Raw genomic sequence first — 18,403 nt, 5'->3', positions numbered from 1 at the left:
GTGACGAGTAGGGAGGGGATGATGAGCTCACTGACTCTACGAGGGGGCCTGATAGGAGAGAGGAGGAGGTGGCAGAGGAGGCACATCTCCAACGTGGCAGGATGCCCTCCAGGGGCCATCTTAAGGGCAGCCAACCGACTGCACCACACCGCAGAGCTCCGCAAGTGCAGGGCGCTGGTGACTCCGCGCGTTATTCCAAAATTTCTTCAGTGTGGGCCTTTTTTGAGACGTGTGCAGCAGATCGCACCGTTGCTATTTGCAACATATGTCTGAAGCGTATCAAGCGTGGACTAGACAGCAAGCGCTTGGGCTCCACATGCCTAATCAGACATATGTCGAACTCCCATGCAGCCCCTTGGCAACATTACCTAAAAGACCCATATCAAAGAACAAGGCGGACCTCTCCTTGCTCCTCCTCATCAGCTGGGATCTCCAACCCCATAATACCTTCAGTCCTCTCAGAAACCTGCACTGAGAGGAATGAAGGTGTAGAATTAGGTGTGCCACTGCCAAGTACTTGCGGGCAATCTGCTATCGGTACACCAACGTCAGATTCTAGCAAGCAGATTTCCCTACCCCAGTTGCTCCACCGGCGAAAAAAGTTCGGTCCCAGCCATCCACATGCCCAGCAGTTGAATGCTAGCTTGGCTAAATTGCTAGGACTTCAACTGCTGCCTTTTCAGTTGGTAGACTCTGCCCCCTTCCATGAGTTTGTGGAATGTGCGGTACCTCAGTGGCAGGTTCCCAAAGGCCACTTTTTTCACGGAAGGCGATTCCGGCTCTCTACCGGCATGTGGAAGGCAATGTCCATGCCTCGTTGGACAGGGCGGTCAGCGGTAAGGTGCATATTACCGCTGACTTATGGTCCAGCAGGCATGGACAGGAACGTTACCTATCTTTCACCGCGCACTGGGTGACTCTGTTGGCAGCTGGGAAGGATGCAGGACAAGGTGCAGTAGTGTTGGAGGTTGTTCCGTCACCACGCCTCCAAAATTCTACTAGTGGTGATTCTGCCACACCTCTCTCCTCCACCCCCTCCTCTTCTTCTTCCTCCATGGCCTCTTCCTGTGCTGATTTGTCCTCGGAACCAGCGGTGCTCCATAGGCGTTCAAGGGGCTACGCAAGCATGCAGGCAAAAAGATGCCATGCAGTGCTTGAGCTGGTGTGCTTGGGGGACAGGAGCCACACTGGGGCAGAGATTCTGTCAGCTCTGCAGGGGCAGGCTCAGAGGTGGTAGGTGCCACGCCAGCTTAAGCTAGGAATGGTGATTTGCGACAATGACACCTACCTCCTCTCCGCCCTCCGACAGGGACAAATGACCCATGTGCCCTGTTTGGCGCACATCCTTAAATTGGTGGTGCAGCGGTTCTTGGGCAGGCACCCGGGCTTACAGGATGTCCCGAGGCAGGCCAAGAAAGTCTGTGTGCATTTCCGCCGGTCATATAATGCCAGTGCTCTGCTGGTTGACCTCCAAAAGGAATTTAACCTGCCCAAGAACCGCCTAATCTGTGACATGCCCACCAGGTGGAACTCAACAGTGGCCATGCTGCAGCGGCTGCACACGCAGCAGAGGGCCATCAATGAGTACCTGTGCGACTATGGCACCAGGGCAGGGTCAGGGGAGCTTGATTTTTTTCCCCACGCCAGTGGGCCATGATCAGGGATGCTCGCACTGTCCTGTCACCATTTGAGGAGGCCAGGAGGATGGTGAGCAGTGACAGTGCATGCATCAGTGACACTGTCCCTCTTGTCCACCTGTTGGAGCACACGCTGCATGGAATAATGTACAGGGCACTTGAGGCAGAACAGAGGCTGGAAGAAGAGGACTTCCTTTCCTCTCAAGGCCCCCGTTATCCAGACTGTGTTCCTGCGTGCCCGCCGATCACACAGGAAGAGGATGAGGAGGAGGAGGATTGTGTCAGCAATGGAGGTGGAGCCTAGCACTCAGCATCAGCTGCAGTCTTTAAGGGATCATTTACAGTCCCAAGAAACCCATGGACTTGTACGTGGCTGGGAGGAGGTGGCTGTGGATCATGTCGTCCTTAGTGACCCAGAGGACTCCGAACCGAATGCCTCAGCAAACCTACGCTGCATGGCCTCCCTGAACCTGTAAAGCCTGCGGAAGGATCCTCGTATTTGTGGTATCAAGGAGAGGGATCATTACTGGCTGGCAACCCTCCTTGATCCACGTTACAAAGGTAAGGCTGCGGACCTTATCTTGCTGTCACAGAGGGAGCAGAGGATGAAACATCTTTGGGAGGCCTTGCAGAAAGGTTTGTGCAACGCGTTCCTGAGCCTGGGAGGTTGCAATTTCCTGGTCCTCCTAGACAACGTGTTGCTGAGGCTTCGGTCAGTCATAGAAGAAGCGGTGAAGAAGGTGGCCGTCTGACCGATGCGTTCAGATAATTTTTTAGTCTGCAGCCCCAAGGTATGATCGGTTCCAGCAACCATCGCCAGCATCTGATTCACATGGTGCAGGAATACCTAGGGGCAAGATCAGACTTGGACACCTTTCCCACCGAAAATCCTCTGGGTTACTGGGTCTTGAGGATGGATCACTGGCCAGAGCTTGCACAGTATGCAGTTGAGCTACTGGCCTGTCCTGCATCCAGCGTTCTCTATCGGAACGCACATTCAGTGCTGCAGGAGGCTTTGTAACCGATCACAGGGTACGCCTGTCCACTGAATCGGTCAATCGGCTGACCTTCATAAAAATGAATCAGTCTTGGATCACCAGCTACCAAGCACCTGATGCTGATGTAACCGAATATTTATTTTTTTTTTTTAATGTGAGATCCCTTCAAGACTGCCTATGCTGATGCTGAGTGACTATCGTGTTATGCTGAGTGACTATCCTCTTCCTCCTCAATGTTCATGCTGATAGCTTGTAAGAACATTTTTGGTTCTGGGCACCACCACCAGTGGCTAAGGCCCAATTTTTCAGCCCCTGTTTAACAGGGGCGTGTAACTACAATTTTTGATGCAATACTTTGCAGCAGGGCTCATTCCTGCGCTCCAACTAGAGTATCTGTGAGGGGTTACAGTGTTGTGGCACCAGCACCAGTGCCTTAGGCCCAGTTTTTCAGCCCCTGTTTAACAGGGGCATCTAATTACAATTCTTGATCTAATATTTCACAGCAGGGCCCGTTCCTGCACCCACCAAGAGTAACTGTGAGGGCTTACAGTGTTGTGGCAACACCTAAGGCCCAATTTTTCTGCAGAGTATATAGGGCAGGCCCCTACTTTCAAACATACAACTTACAAACTACTCCTACTTGCAAACGAAAGGAGACAACAGGTAGTGAGAGGAAATCTACCCCTAGGAAGGGAAATTCTCTCCTGTAAGAGTTCCTTGTTTCACTAAAAACCTCAAATTTTCAAAATTCAATTGTCATTGGGACAGAAAGTGAGGTGAAATCTTCTGAACAGGTGCACAGACAGCAAAGCAAATGTTACAGGGGCGATAATCCTTCCCCATGTTTTCCAAAAAGCTTAAAAATAGATTTTTTGGTTGCAGGTACACGTAAAAAATGTACCAGTTCAAAATTACAAACAGATTCTACTTAAGAACAAACCTACAGTCCCTGTCTTGTTTGCACCTCCTGTATACTGCTGTTCAGAATATATAGGGCCTGGGGGCCCCACGCCTTTCCTTTTTTTTATTTGGGTGCGGGGTTCCCCTTAATATCCATACAAGACCCAAAGGGGCTGGTAATGGACTGGGGGGGGGCGGGGTTTCTCACTGATTTTCATCCATATTGCCAGGACCAGACATGACATTAAAGCCGCAAGCAGTTTAAATGACTTTTTTCCTTTAGAAATGTCATTTTGAGCAGGGACTGTTCTAAACATGGGAAACACGCACCACTTTACAGGCATACTATAGACACCCCCCAGGCATGATATTTAAAGGATTATTTCACTTTTATTTTTTCACTTTAAGCATCATTAAAATCACTGCTCCCGAAAAAACATCCGTTTTTAAAAACTTTTTTTTGCATTGATACATGTACCCTGGGGCAGGACCCGGGTCCCCAAACCCTATTAAGGACAATAACTTGCTTATTAGTCTTTAAAATTCGCACTTTTGATTTCACACATCCGAATCCCATAGACTTTAACAGGGTTCTAAAGTACGTGCAAACCGAACCGGGGGATGTTCGGCTCATCCCTAGTGAGAAACAGAAAAAAGGGCTGAGGAAACCCATTCTCCAGTCCCTTTCTCTGTAGCCTCACCTACACTGAAAATGAATGAACAGGAGATGAATGATCCTGTTCATTCCTACATTGAAGCTTAGTAAACACAGTTTGCTATGCTTCAGTTATAATTGAACACAGTTAATGAGTGGTACCGATCACTGAATGTAATCAATTAGAAAATAAAGGGGCCAGAAAATTACATATTTACTAGCCTATTCCCCTGCTCTCCATCCTGAAGATCCCCACAGACCCGCCAATGATCACCACCTCATGTCCACATGCAGGAGGTGGAGCAGGGGACTGCAGGGGTTTCCCATGTACCTGGGGCCTCTGGGCAGTGCCTGGGGTTTTGCACAGAGCATTCTGCTGCTGCATCCATTGACATAGATAGCAGGACTCAGCCCCACTCCCCATGTCACTGGATTTGACTGACAGCAGTGGGAGCTAATGGCTCCTGCTGCTATCAATCTATCCAATGAGGACCCAAGACACCGGCTGGAGCTGCTGGGCTCGTGCTCAATTCCGGGTTCAGGTAAGAAAAATGGGGGCTCTGGGGGGCAGCTGCAGCACAAACAGGTTTTTCACCTTAATGCATCGAATGGGGCCTCTTCCCCACAACCCTGGCCAGTGGTTGTGGGGGTCTTCAGGCCGGGGGGCGTATCAAAATCTGGAAGCCCCCTTTACCAATAATATTTTATTTAAAAAAATGAAAGTTAAAAAAAATGTCCCCCTCCATGTAGATCCATCGTCAATCACAATGCCCACTGCCACTGCTGACCTGGAAAGAAAAAAAGCTCCGCTTTCGAGGAAGGCTCCTGCCATCTGCCAGCTCCACCATCTGACAGTTCTTAAAGGGGGTGGGGCCACCAGTGATGTCACAGGGTGGCACCGCCCCCTTGTGACATCACTGTGATGGAATGTCCCACACTCTGCTTGAGTGCTTATGGCAGTAAACGGCTTCCTCCAGTCTGAACATAGATATCAGATATTATAGCCGTCTATTGCAACCAAGAACTAGACGTGACTCGTTTGGCTGCAAAACTGGAACTCTTTATTAGAGAATTTATACTACACAACCAGGTGAGGATAATCACATTATCATATGCAAATGCAACTGTATGCAGAAGGATAATTAACACTATAAACACTAAGTTAATTAAAGTAGCCACCTGGACACTCAGAGATCTCATTCTAGGTCAGGCTTGTCGGCTTCAAGCTCAAAAAGTACAATACACATTTTTACAAGTATAAACACATCCCCACAGTAGTTTGCTAGCAGACAATAGGTGTGTTAATTAGCACAATTAACAATGGGTGAAAGACCCTCCAGACTAGTAGACAACAGGAGAACCAGGGCTTTCAAAATCTCATCAACCAGCGTTTCTTTCACATACATCTGTCTACTGATTCCCAAGCTGGCAGAGACCATCATGGCCTTCTTAATAATGTCCTTTTGCATTACATAACAGAACATCTCCCTAAATGCTTGCAGCTCCCTCAAATGCCAGGGCCCATAGTGGGTAGGCAAGAGGCTAGCATTCAGTCCCCTCCAAAAGCTTCTGTCCTGGGTGAGTCTATCACAGTCACCGACCCAGCATGCCCTCGGTCGGTGATGTTACTATCAGGAACCATGAATCAGAGCGAGACAGAAGTATAGTTAAATCACACTTGTTTAATAATAATAAGGTAAACAGAGTAAGCATACTCAAAACAAGCCAGAGTTCAGTAACCGGATCGGGTAGTCAGCCAAGCAAATGTCAGAGAGCCAGAAATAAACGTAGTAGTGCAGCAAGCAGGATCAGGAGCCAGAAGGAACGTCAGCCGAGCAAATCTTCAACAGGAACGCAGGAGAAAGTCTCTGATGTTGACAAAGGCGAAGGCAGAGATCAAGTGAGCTGGACGACTTTAAGTAGGCAGGATTAACTAGCAGAAGCAACAACAGCTGGGTAACTGTGGAGAGAAATGGGAGCTGGCAATTAACCGACAGCTGAGCGGCCAGCTCAGAGAAGGAAGGGCTGAGCCCAGCCCTGACAGTTACAAGGCGGTGGACATTGTGATTGATGATGGATCTACACCAGGGGACTTTTTTTATTTCTGTTTTTTAAATAAAGGACTTGTCAAAAACTGTCTACTGTCTATTTTTACATTACACTTATTTTTTTGGTGAATGAGTAGGGTACTATGAGTAGGGGTACTATATACCCCATACTCATTCACATAGGGGGGGAGCCAGGATCTGGGGGCCTCCTTGTTAAAGGGGTCTTCCAGATTCCGTTAAGCCCCCTGCCCGCAGACCCCCACAACCCTGGAAGAGGTCCCTGTCCCAAAGCACCCCCCCCATGTTGAGGGCATGTGGCCTGGTATGGTTCAGGAGGGGGGGGGCTCGCTCATCCCCTTCTTTCCTGACCTGCATGCTAAGATATGGGTCTGGTATGGATTTTTGGGTTAGCCCCAATGATATTTTTTAAAAACTTTTGGTGTGGAGATAACCCCTAAAATCCATACCATTGGGGAAGACCCACACTTTTTTTTTCTCTTAATTTTTAATTGCCAGCATTTTTCTCTTTACATTCAGCTGTCAGCAGGGAAGCCCGCTGACAGCTATTCACTCATCAGTTAAGGATGCGATGACCACCCGCTCCTTAACAACCATGATAATTACTGGTTGTTAAGCTGCCCGCTTCTTAACAACCAACTATTTACAGCCTGTGTTAAGGATGCTGGCTACTGTCGGTGGTAAATTACCACAGGCTTTCACTACTAAAATACTGCATGACTTCATAAAATAACTCATGCTGTTTTTTAGTAGCTTTTTTTAGTGAATGCCAAAACACATTTTTGAAAAACTCTGTGTGGCATCTTACCACATACTCGGATGCAGTAAGATACCACTTTGTGAATGGAGCCCACAGTTTCTTACCAAACATTAACTTTATAATCATTTCTCTCATAGACTTACATGGTGAAACTGTTGTCAAGCTTTCTCTTACACCCGGAACAGCATCATCACTACGTGTATTTGTTTACATCCTACTACCAAATGGAGAACTTGTTGGGGATTCAGCATTATTCAAAATACAGAGGTGTTTCAAAAATAAAGTGAGTTAACGGGTCTTTCTCTTTCTCTCAGTTAAAGTGATAATAAAGGATCATTTTTTTTGTCAATGTACCTGTTTAGGGCATGATTTTCCACTCACTACTTCTTGAGTTACACTGTTTAGGCTTTGTGTAACCCTTTTTAGGAACCCCTGACCTCAGAAGACAGTGGGTAGAGGTCCCTTGCTATGATTTTAAACAGTTTTCTATGGACAATGAGGGAATGCGTTCTTGCATAAACATGGACATTATATCCTTGATTCTTTACCTGGTAGGCGAGTGCTTGCTCATTCTTTGATGTTATGTTTACATCTGTGACCTGATAAGGGTAGATGTGACATTACTTTTGCAAAGTGACAACACTAACACTCTTACAACTGGATATAGAGGTGCTCTTACATTAGGATCTTATGGCACCAAGCTTACATTGCATTTCCCTTAGCAGAACATGCTATCCACTGTCTACATGTTACAGTAATATGATAAGATTGTAGTGTCCCTACTTGGAACCCTCGCTGGGTGACACCTCCATTCTCCCAAACAGGGCATCTGTTTTGTTTTTTGGGCCTACTGCTCCCTACAACATTCCTGACTGCATTTTAGCTCTGTTAACATATCTATGGGAGCCTTGCTTCTGACCATGGTTTAAATGGATCAGATGATACAGAGAGGGGAGTTCCCCTATGGAACAAGAGCCAATGCCTTGTGTTAGTAATATCTGGTGTGCTACTCTGTATGGCACTCCTAACTAATGCTAGGCCCAGTTAAAATTCTTCTTGTCATAAGTGGACTTTATGGCTGAACAAGGCAAATACAGCTCAAAATAGTCTACGTAAGTGCCATTTAGACATTTCTTTGATCCAAAATGTTTTACTCTTATATATGTTTGTAGCTCTTTATCTAATAAATTGTGTAACTGATATGTGTGTGCCCTTAACCTGGTCTCGTTTAGCATGTACCCCCACATTCACTATCTGGGGTAACTAATTGGTGACCTAATAAATAGCTTTTCACTACATACCTTATTCTCTACCCTTCCTCTCCTGAGCCCTCTGATCTCCCAGGTAAATCTACAAAGACTATTTTCTTTCTCTGCCCCATCTTCCCTTCTTTTTTTTTTCCTTCTATCCCCTCCCCTCCACCTTTTTTTTTTTTTTTTTTTTTTTTTATACCACTATATACTGTCTCTGACATTGAATCCCTTACAATAGCCTTTTGTTACTCTGTACATTATTTGTGGAAAAAATGAATTGCTGACCCTGATGGTGGGTATCTGGTTCTGGTGGGTTCAATCTATGATTCTTCTATAATGTTTGCCATCTACTGTGCTCCTAATTTGGGTCAAACCGAATACTTTACACATTTTCTCAGAGTATTTGACTCTCTTACTCACATTATGTTAGTGGTTTGTGGGAACTCAAACTCAGTCACGTATCCTCATAAGGAACATCATGATCAAAGTAACAATACTGTATCCAAAAGTGGATATTTCCATGGCCAGAAAGTTTACTTCTCTTTTGCCTTAGTACAGTCTTGTAGATGTTTGGAGGGAAAGCATCCTTCTACTGTATCTTATACATTTCACTCTAATCCCCACAACTCATTCTCTCACATAGACCACAAATTGATTAATCATATTTTCACCCCCTGACAAACAGTGCATTCATCATCCCTATCCCATGGTCTGACCATGATATAGTGGGCTTGAGATTTGATTTACCATTGCCTGATAAGTCTGGCTTGACATGTTGCCTGAGGGGCACTCTGCTTACTGACCATGCCATGGTTTCCACTGTGAAGGACTCCCTGAATGACCATTCATTCAACTCATTTTTAACAGTCTGGAAGGCCCATAAACATAATATTTAAGGCAAATTAATTAAATTGTCCGCTTGCCCCAAAAATTACGAGAAGTTCAAATCACACAGTTCGCAATGGATCTTCTTCAAGCCTTCCAAATCTTTCAAAATGATCTGACACCTACTCATCAAGCTTGACTATCTGGTTCTGGTGGGTTCAATCTATGATTCTTCTATAATGTTTGCTACCTACTGTGCTCCTAATTTGGGTCAAACCAAATACTTTACACATTTTCTCAGAGTATTTGCAACTCTCACTCAAGTTATGTTAGTATTTTGTGGGAACTCAAACTCAGTCATGTATCTTCATAAGGATCGTCATGATCCATGTAACCATACTGTATCCAAAGTGGACATTTCCATGGTCAGGAAGTTCTGTTCTCTTTTGCCTTAGTACAGTCTTGTAGATGTTTGGAGGGAAAAGCATCCTTCTACTGTATCTTATACATTTCACTCTAATCCCCACAACTCATTCTCTCACTTAGATGACAAATTGGTTCATCATATTTTTGACCCCCTGACAGACAGTGCATCTATCATCCCTATCCCATGGTATGACCATGATATAGTGGGCTTGATATTTGATTTACCATTGCCTGATAAGTCTGGCTTATGCTTAAGGAAATATAAGGAACTTCTTTGATAGTACCTTGTCCCCCTGAGAATTTCCTGTGCAATCCCAACCCAATCCCCCAAGTGCTTTTGAGGATGTCAAACAGATGGTTATTTAAGGGCATAATTGGTGGGACTGCGCAAATGTGAAAAGATTTTGGATTATGGTCTATCAAATGCTCTATACGGTTACGGGTATGTCCTTTATATAAAACCCCATACAAAGCTCGCGACTAGACAACCTAATGGTTGCATTAACACTCAATTTAAACTTGCCATGCATATTCTTACAGCAGCAAAGAGCGAGAGCATGGGGAACCCAAACTATCTCCTTTAAAGATGCCACCCATCTTTAGTCCTCACTCTCTGCTCCTATGAAAGTGGTTGTAACCCTAAAAAAAAAAAAAAAATATATATCCTGTTCCTTTAAAGCAGGATAAACAGCATAGCCCTTGTGAAGTGTCATTTGTCCCTCTTTATGCTGTAAAATACCTGGTTGATCCTGCCAGTTCCTATGTCCCCCTTAGTGTGCTGACCACGGTTACCATGGCTGCTGATCCATGATACTGTGGTCAATTTACATGCCTCCATTATCCCGCAGTTTCTCCCTCCCTGCCTGTCAGCTCAGGAGTCTGTGTGTGAGCCATCTCCTCTTCACCCCTCCCCTCCTCTCCCACCGCTAATCCGCTGTGGCTGTAAAAATACTAATTAAAAATCCTGGAATCCCCTCTGTTACAGCAAGATAAACTGTGCAGTGTCTATTTTTTTTTAAGTTATGCAGCAAAATACCCTATTTCAGAGTGCCGCTGTGCGCCCACGTGACCTCCCATTGCTCTTCCCCTCTCCTCCCAGCTGGCGTAAGAGGGGAATCGCAGTCCCTCCCACTGTAGTGCTCAGATTGGGGCAAGAACTGGGAGGTAATGTGACCGCACAGTGGCGCTGTAAATTAAGGTATTTCACTGCATAATTTTTAAAAAACACGTAGACTTCAGAGTATAGCTTGCTGTAACAAAGGGGATTCCAGGATTTGTGATTAGTGACTTTACAACCGCTTCAAGTATCATCGTGACAAGGCAAGTGGGAGAATGCTAAAGATGAACACGGTAATGGTAAAATCCTTTTGAACTTCTAATATTCCTCCACTTGCCCTCCCCACTCCCCCTCTATTTTTCTCTCCCTCTCTGGGGGTTAGGTGGAACCAGAATAGCATAAGGGTGCCCTAACCCCATCTATTTCCATCCCCCTCTACCCTAAGCCTTACCCTATCCTACATAATATAGCCTATGGGGGTGGATTGTTCAATCCAGTTGATCTCCCTTATAATGTTTTCTTATTTTATTATCATTATTGCTCCAATTTAACACTATTGTGTAAGCGCAGTATTTTCTGCCTTATAATTTTATTGTAAAAGTTTTTTTTTTTTTTATGTAGTGTATGATTTATTACTGCAGTGCTGCATTTAAAGTGATACCACTTTTATTGATGATTTAAGAACTAATATAAGAGCTGCTCATACTTTTCTAAATTCCTCTATGAAGGTCAATGTATTTGGTGTTATTTTTATTATTTTCTCCTTTTTGATATTTACATCTTTTTCTTTATCCTACTTTTTAATCCCCAGGTATCTGTTGGGTTCTCCCCTGATGAGGTCCTCCCAGGATCAGATGTGTCTCTTCAGGTTCAGGCTGCTCCTGGCTCTCTCTGTGGTCTTAGGGTGGTGGACAAGAATGTGGTGCTAATGAATCCCGAAGCTGAACTGACTAATGAAAAAGTAAGCCAGTTGGTCGCCAGTGTGTTCTTTGTGTATTACTCCAGAAACATTTGACAGGAGTATTCAGGGCCCTAAAATTGTGACAGGGTCTGGAAACCTTCCTTGTCACTGATTGAGATGTTATTTATATACAGAAACAAGGAGGTCCTTAGGGCCTCTTGTCCTGCGGGATGATGAGGACTTACCCACATACCCACTGAGACTGCTTAAAGGCACTGTAAAAAAATAGAGCTATAGTAGTGGATTAGACATGTCCTCCAGTTATGTTCGGTCATACTGTAAGACAGTGGCAGCACGTCCATACGGGGCGCCACCCCCCCCAATCCATGCGCCCGGCCCCTAATTTACATGCAGGGCACCAGACGCATGGATTCCAACAGGGTTGTTTTTTTTTAAGCACATGATTAGAGCTCGAAGCTCTAATTGGGTTCAAAAAAAGGTGGGCTCAGGGTGCAGAGCACTGCGCCCTGAGCCCACCCAGTTGTGTGACAATAACGAATTAATATTCGCTATTGTCTTCCTGATTCTCCTCCCTGCCAATCAGGAAGCGGGTCCTGAGACCCAATCAGACACAATTCCTGTTCAGCCAGGAGGAGAAGCAACAGGCCGGCTCTTCCTTTCCCCTGCCTCCTGAGTTAAGGTCAGTCTCCCGCGGGGGGGAGGGTGGCGGTGGATTGCCGCCACATTCTCGTATAGATCTAATGTCAGAGGGGGGTTTGGGGGATGCTTGCGGCGCTCCACCGTCTGTCTTCGGTGTGGGGATTAGAGGGCTAGCGGCGGTCTTCCGTCCGTTTTCCCCGGGGGTGATGTTAGTTTGCCACCCCCCTAACCCGCCTGAAATATTTAGCACCAATCGCCACTGCTGGAAGAGTTACCAGACTCTGACGTGAGCAGCAAAGCAAGCATTTCAGCAGGGCAACAGCATGAAAGGCTTAATTTGATGGACATTGTTTCATCAGTGTGGATAGGCACAGGTATACTGCTGTGTAATGCCCCATACACACGGTCGGACTTTGTTCGGACATTCCGACAACAAAATCCTAGGATTTTTTCCGACGGATGTTGGCTCAAACTTGTCTTGCATACACACGGTCACACAAAGTTGTCGGAAAATCCGATCGTTCTAAATGCGGTGACGTAAAACACGTACGTCGGGACTATAAACGGGGCAGTGGCCAATAACTTTCATCTCTTTATTTATTAAGAGCATGCGTGGCACTTTGTCCGTCGGATTTGTGCACACACGATCGGAATTTCCGACAACGGATTTTGTTGTCGGAAAATTTTATCTCCTGCTCTCCAACTTTGTGTGTCAGAAAATCCGATGGAAAATGTCCGATGGAGCCCACACACGGTCGGAATTTCCGACAACATGCTCCGATCGGACATTTTCCATCGGAAAATCCGACCGTGTGTACAGGGCATAAGTGTGTTGACAGAGCAGAAGAGCAGCTTCATAATGCATGGTGTGTGACTGCAGATCTTAGGCGAAGTGACCACTGTAACGATCATTGCTTCATTTACCAGACTAGAACCTGGACTCTGTTTTACCACTTGAGTACCAGTCTAAAATAACCTGTCATTTCCAGACCGTTTTTTTGTGCTCTGATAATTTGACTGACAGTTACTCATGCAACACTTTACCCAAATACATTTGTAGCACTGCCCCCATGGGAGTTGCTGAATTTAGACTTCCCTGGGCCTCCTACTGATTATCCTGCAGTCAGTTACACTGTATTTTCACATAGCCAGGTGCACTCACTCTTCCACTCATTGTCTCCAATGACCAGTGTAGGGGGATTTGTTTTTATGTTTTACTTGGATAGGAGAAGGGAATTAGTAGGATACTCCAAATTAACTATGCACAAGCGAGGACAGCTCTCTTTCTGTAGAACTGTGGAGCAGATTATCTATCTATAGATTATTTATATGAAAGAACAAGTCCCTCTGTAACAAGTGGACTTTGTCGGTGGACTTAAGTCTTCAAGACACTAGCCAGTGTCCCCTTTAGCTCACACACCCAATATGCTGACTTCTAGGACCAGAGGGGGGATTTCAGCAACACACACAGTCTCCGGGAGCCCTTCAGGGTCTGTACTCACAAAATGTCCAAGGACAGCTGGTAGCCTCCTTCCAACTTTCAAGCCGCACTCTATACCAGTGATACCAGACCAGATCCATAGACTTCCTCCCTCGGTCAGCTTGCACGGGAACCCTGGGTTGTAGCTTTAAGGCACCTGAGGCCGCATGGCAGACTATACTGGGGAGAGGCAGCCGCCGCCACCCCACTTGAACCTCCTCCCCCAGCTGAAACATATCATAAGTGGTTCATGCTGATAGCAGAGGAACAAAGCAGCAGACAGAAATGACACGTTGTGCTCCTAATTGAGACAAGTACACACTTTAGAGGGATATGATTTGGTCATATTTCATGTCTGAGGTTTACAACCACTTTAATGTTCGGATGTGCAGGATACAGTATGTAAAGGGTTTATATACAGAACACTAGAGTCAGAGATGAGGGGGAAGTGAAACAAGTAAAACACCTCCAAAAAACCTGTGTCACTAAAAGAGAAGAAAAGAAGCTGCAGCTGCTGATCCATTCATTCATTCTCTATTCACAAGAACTCAATGGCGTTGATTTACTAAAACTGGAGAGTGAAAAATCTGGTGCAACTCTGCATAGAAACCAATTAGCTTCCAGGTTTTTTTTTTTGTCAAAGCTTAATTGAATACGCTGAAGTTAGAAGCTGTCATGCAAAGCTGCACCAGGTTTTGCACTCTCCAGTTTTAGTAAATCAACCCCAATGTCTCTCCTTCTCCTGTTTTATTAGGAAGGGGAGAGATCAACACAGTAAACAATAACATGTGATCACAGAGGTGACCAATCACAGCTACCACATGATACCAAGCCCCTTAGTCTAAAGATGGCTCAGTCAGTACACAAGGATTACCAGGCAGATAGTTGCCCAAAGACTATTTATCCAGTGCCATTTATAAACGCACCAGGTAAATATAGGACCACTGATTCTCAGTTTAAAGACGTACCTTGATAGAAAGAGGGTTAGGATCTGTTTGTCTGTGCCTAATCTGATCATCGACCATAATTTGCTCAGTGTAAGGCCAGCTTTACACCGCTCTAGCAGCATTCCTACCTGCTGTTGACTGTTGCCACTGGTTTTATAGCAGGTCTAAGGAACTCCATGAGACGCATGCTCCATAGTGAAATAGATAACAACAAAACCTGGGGAATGCCCAGGAAAAAACTCCAAGCCTACTTACCACCAGCTCACAGACAACCAATTAACCTGTCTAACAGTACGCATTAAAAACAGGGGTTCAGTCCGCACGCATTTACAAACGCATGCGTAAGCCACAGAGCCACATCACAGCACCCTGTAATCTGTGGTCCTAACGCTAAAAATTTGGTTGTCCCCACAGTGGAGGCACATGCATTCTGATGGTTAAGTGAGGGCAGGTGGACTGAAGGGAGCCCACCCCTTCTTAAAGGTACAGGACACACCAGACACCCAACAAATAGCACAATGGCTGCAAAGGTGCCGGTGCATTGCTGGACCAATACACACCCCAACGTGATTACAAAAACATTGCCACCACCCTCACTTATATCTGGCTATCGCAGTAAGAGGCATTGGAAGGCCACAAACAGATAACAACAAAACCTGGGGAATGCCCAGAAAAAAACTCTAAGCCTACTTACCACCAGCTCGCAACAATCCATAGTGAAATAGGGCTGTAGTCCTGCATATCCAGTTTTGAAATCCAGTATACGCTGGTTATATATTCAGCTGAAGAGAGGAAGTGTTCCTCTGAATAACCTCCTTGTACACAGACAGTTAAGGTCCTGACCAGGTGTCCTCACCATTAGTATTTGTTGTCCTACAAGGATTGACAAGAAGAGAAGTGGACTCATGTCGGGTGCCAGAGAAAATGTTTAGATTATAAGGAAAGAAATGTGGTTATTGACTCCTATTGACCACTAAGCCTATAAGCTGTGTTCAAGCATCGGTTTCTTTAAATTTTCTGGTTAGGACTGTAATAAGCAGTGGCGGCTGGTGCTGGAGGATTTTGGGGGGCCCCCTCCAGGTCCGCAATTACCCTACGGCGGAGCTCCCCTGGACTGTCTGTGAAGAAGGCTGCTCTTGCAGTCTATCCTCCCTCACTCTCCAGGCTGCTGTCATCTCTAATCCGTCCTCTGTGTACATAGTTCTGCCATCAGTCTACCTGTCCCTGGCGCCAAGTGAGTCACATGTTGCACACTCTCCTCATGCCCGGAACTGGTCACATGCCCCCCCTGCCCTCCCTCTCTCTCTGTATGTCTCTCTGACAGCGACGGGTACATGAGGGGTTAAGTCATGTGTCCGGCCGGAGGCGCTACTCTCCCCCCAACACTCCGTCACCGCTCCCTGCCACCTCACTGGCTCGGCTGACCTGTCAGTTATGAAGAGAGTGGCATCTCTGAATGGCTGATTCGCTGGCATTGCAGGGTGGGAGGGCTCAGGGCATAGAGCACTGCGCCCTAAGGACAATGTAAAACTGGCCAATTAGGGCCTTGGCACGTGGTCACGTGCCTATGAGGGGGTAACGAACCTGGTAGAAACCTATTGCTATTGGTCCGGCGCCCCACACAGTACATGGCCACATAGTGCAAGCTGGGGGGGTGGTGTCGCGGGCTGGGGGGGGCTTATTTTTTGCTGACTGTGATCTGTTGTGGAGATTTTTCACTTCCTGTCAGGGAGACAGAACAGGAAGTGAGAGTAAATGCCTACAAATTTAAGGGAATTTCCTTCTTAACCACTTCAATACCGGGCACTTAGACACCTTCCCGCCCAGACCAATTTTCAGCTTTCAGCGCTGTCGCAATTTGAATGACAATTGCGCGGTCATGCTACACTGTACCCAAACAAATTTTTTATCATTTTGTTCCCACAAATAGAGCTTTCTTTTGGTTGTATTTGATCACCTCTGTGGTTTTTATTTTTTGCGCAACATATAAAAAAAGACCGAAAATTTCGAAAAAAAAAAAAAAGTTTTTCTTTGTTTCTGTTAAAATTTTTTGTAAATAAGCACGTTTTCTCCTTCAATGACGGGCACTGATATGGCTGCACTGACGGGCACTGATACGGCAGCACTGATGGGCACCGATGAGGTGGCACTGATGAGGTGGCACTGACGGGCACTGATGATGGGCACTGATAGGTGGCACCGATGGGCACTCGTAGGTGGCACTGATGGGCACTCGTAGGTGGCATTGATTGGTACATATGGGTGGCACTGATGGGTACTTATGGGTGGCACTGATGTGTGGCACTGAAGGGCAATGACAGGTGGCACTCATAAAACCTATTGGGGGGCATTGCTGAAACATAATGGGCCAATCAGTGCCCATTTGTGGGCACTGATTGGCACAGATTGGGCACATGTGGATGGCCATGGGGTACATACCTGGCCATCCACATGTTGCCCCTTCCCTGGTGGTCCTAGTGGCGATCCCTGGTGGTCCAGTGTGGTGATCTGAGGGGGGGCTGCGCTGATAAACAATCGAGAGAACCCGTCTGTCAGACGCGAGTGAGGAAAAGCCGATCAACGGCTCTTCCCATTGACAGCGTGATCAGCCGTGATTGGACACGGCTGATCACGTGGTAAAGAGCCTCCGCTGGAGGGTCTTTACCAAGATCGGTGTAGCGGTGTGTCAGGCTGACACACCGCTCCACCGATCGCTGTGATGCGCGCCCCCGGGGGCGCGCAGCGGCATGTTATCCTGCTGGACGTCATATGACTCCCAGTCAGGATAACGGAACCACTTCCCGGACGTCAATCTGCTATAGGGCGGGCGGGAAGTGGTTAAACAAGTGTCCCTATTGGAAGACTTCCCCTCTATTCCTGTTTTGGTAATACCTGTAAATTTTTTTACAACATGACAAATAAAATGGTTGAATCTTCCCAGTGGGGACACGGACAGCAATGAAAATGTGACATGAGTTCTAACCCTTCTCGTGCAGCCTAAAACTAAAAGTAACATTTTGGCTGTACATGCACTTTAACATTAGCTATTCACTTGCTCGAGCAAATAGAAACATTAGTATTGCACTATTTCTGCCACGTACAGCAGCACTGCTAGAAAATGTTTTTAACCCTGTACATTAGACGTGAAGGCTGGTATCTCCATTGCAAGGAGCAGCATGCTGCCATACTCATTTTTGCTTGAGAGGGGTCTTTAAGAGGGTTCCGCAAAATGTGGAATCAATTCCAAATGCACTGGAGCAAATGCCATAAAGTGGGGAGGGGTTAATGTATAACCCTCCTGTTCTTATATAGTAAAAGGTCCTATTACCTTGGAGAAAGGGTAAAGAGGTGTTAAGAACCCCTTACCTGTTGTCTTGCATCTCACAGGGTTATTAGTTATGTAGCAGATGTTGGGAAATACCAGTGGTTTGACTAGAGTTGTGAAAGAACTGGGGCACGATAAAGGAAAAGTGCCATGCAATGCATGTGTCATGAGCATAACCATATTGCGCCTAACAGTGGGAGTGGCTTAAAGGAGGATTAGTCATTGTATAGACTGCTCACATATGCCACAGTCTTGTATGTACATTATTTATTTCTCATAACCTCTGCTAATTCCCATTTTTTTCAGATTTACAAACTGTTTCCTTATTTGGATACTGGTAACTATCGAATCCGGGAGAAGGAAAGCTGTTATTATGTAGAGAATTCTCCTGCGAGGACCAAACGTTCTTTTGATGTATACAGCCTATTAAAGGTATGATATCATAGTAGTTGTTGTTCAGTTGTTTAGTCGTGTCCGACTCTTTCTGACCTCATGGACCATAGCGCGCCAGGC

General features: G+C 46.0%; 1 protein-coding gene across 1 annotated transcript in view; it reads left to right on the top strand.

The window, feature by feature from the left end:
* Window positions 1–18,403, top strand: part of LOC141105632 (alpha-2-macroglobulin-like protein 1) — a 351,206-nt gene that overhangs the window by 163,639 nt on the left and 169,164 nt on the right. The window contains exons 14-16 of the mRNA XM_073595595.1: window positions 7,154–7,299; window positions 11,389–11,538; window positions 18,197–18,322. Coding sequence (XP_073451696.1) covers window positions 7,154–7,299; window positions 11,389–11,538; window positions 18,197–18,322 — 422 coding nt within the window. The remainder of the gene's footprint in view (window positions 1–7,153; window positions 7,300–11,388; window positions 11,539–18,196; window positions 18,323–18,403) is intronic.

The sequence above is a fragment of the Aquarana catesbeiana genome, linkage group LG08, assembly GCF_042186555.1.
Source record: "Aquarana catesbeiana isolate 2022-GZ linkage group LG08, ASM4218655v1, whole genome shotgun sequence".
NCBI lineage: Eukaryota > Metazoa > Chordata > Amphibia > Anura > Ranidae > Aquarana > Aquarana catesbeiana.
This window is presented reverse-complemented; position numbering and strand designations above follow the sequence as displayed.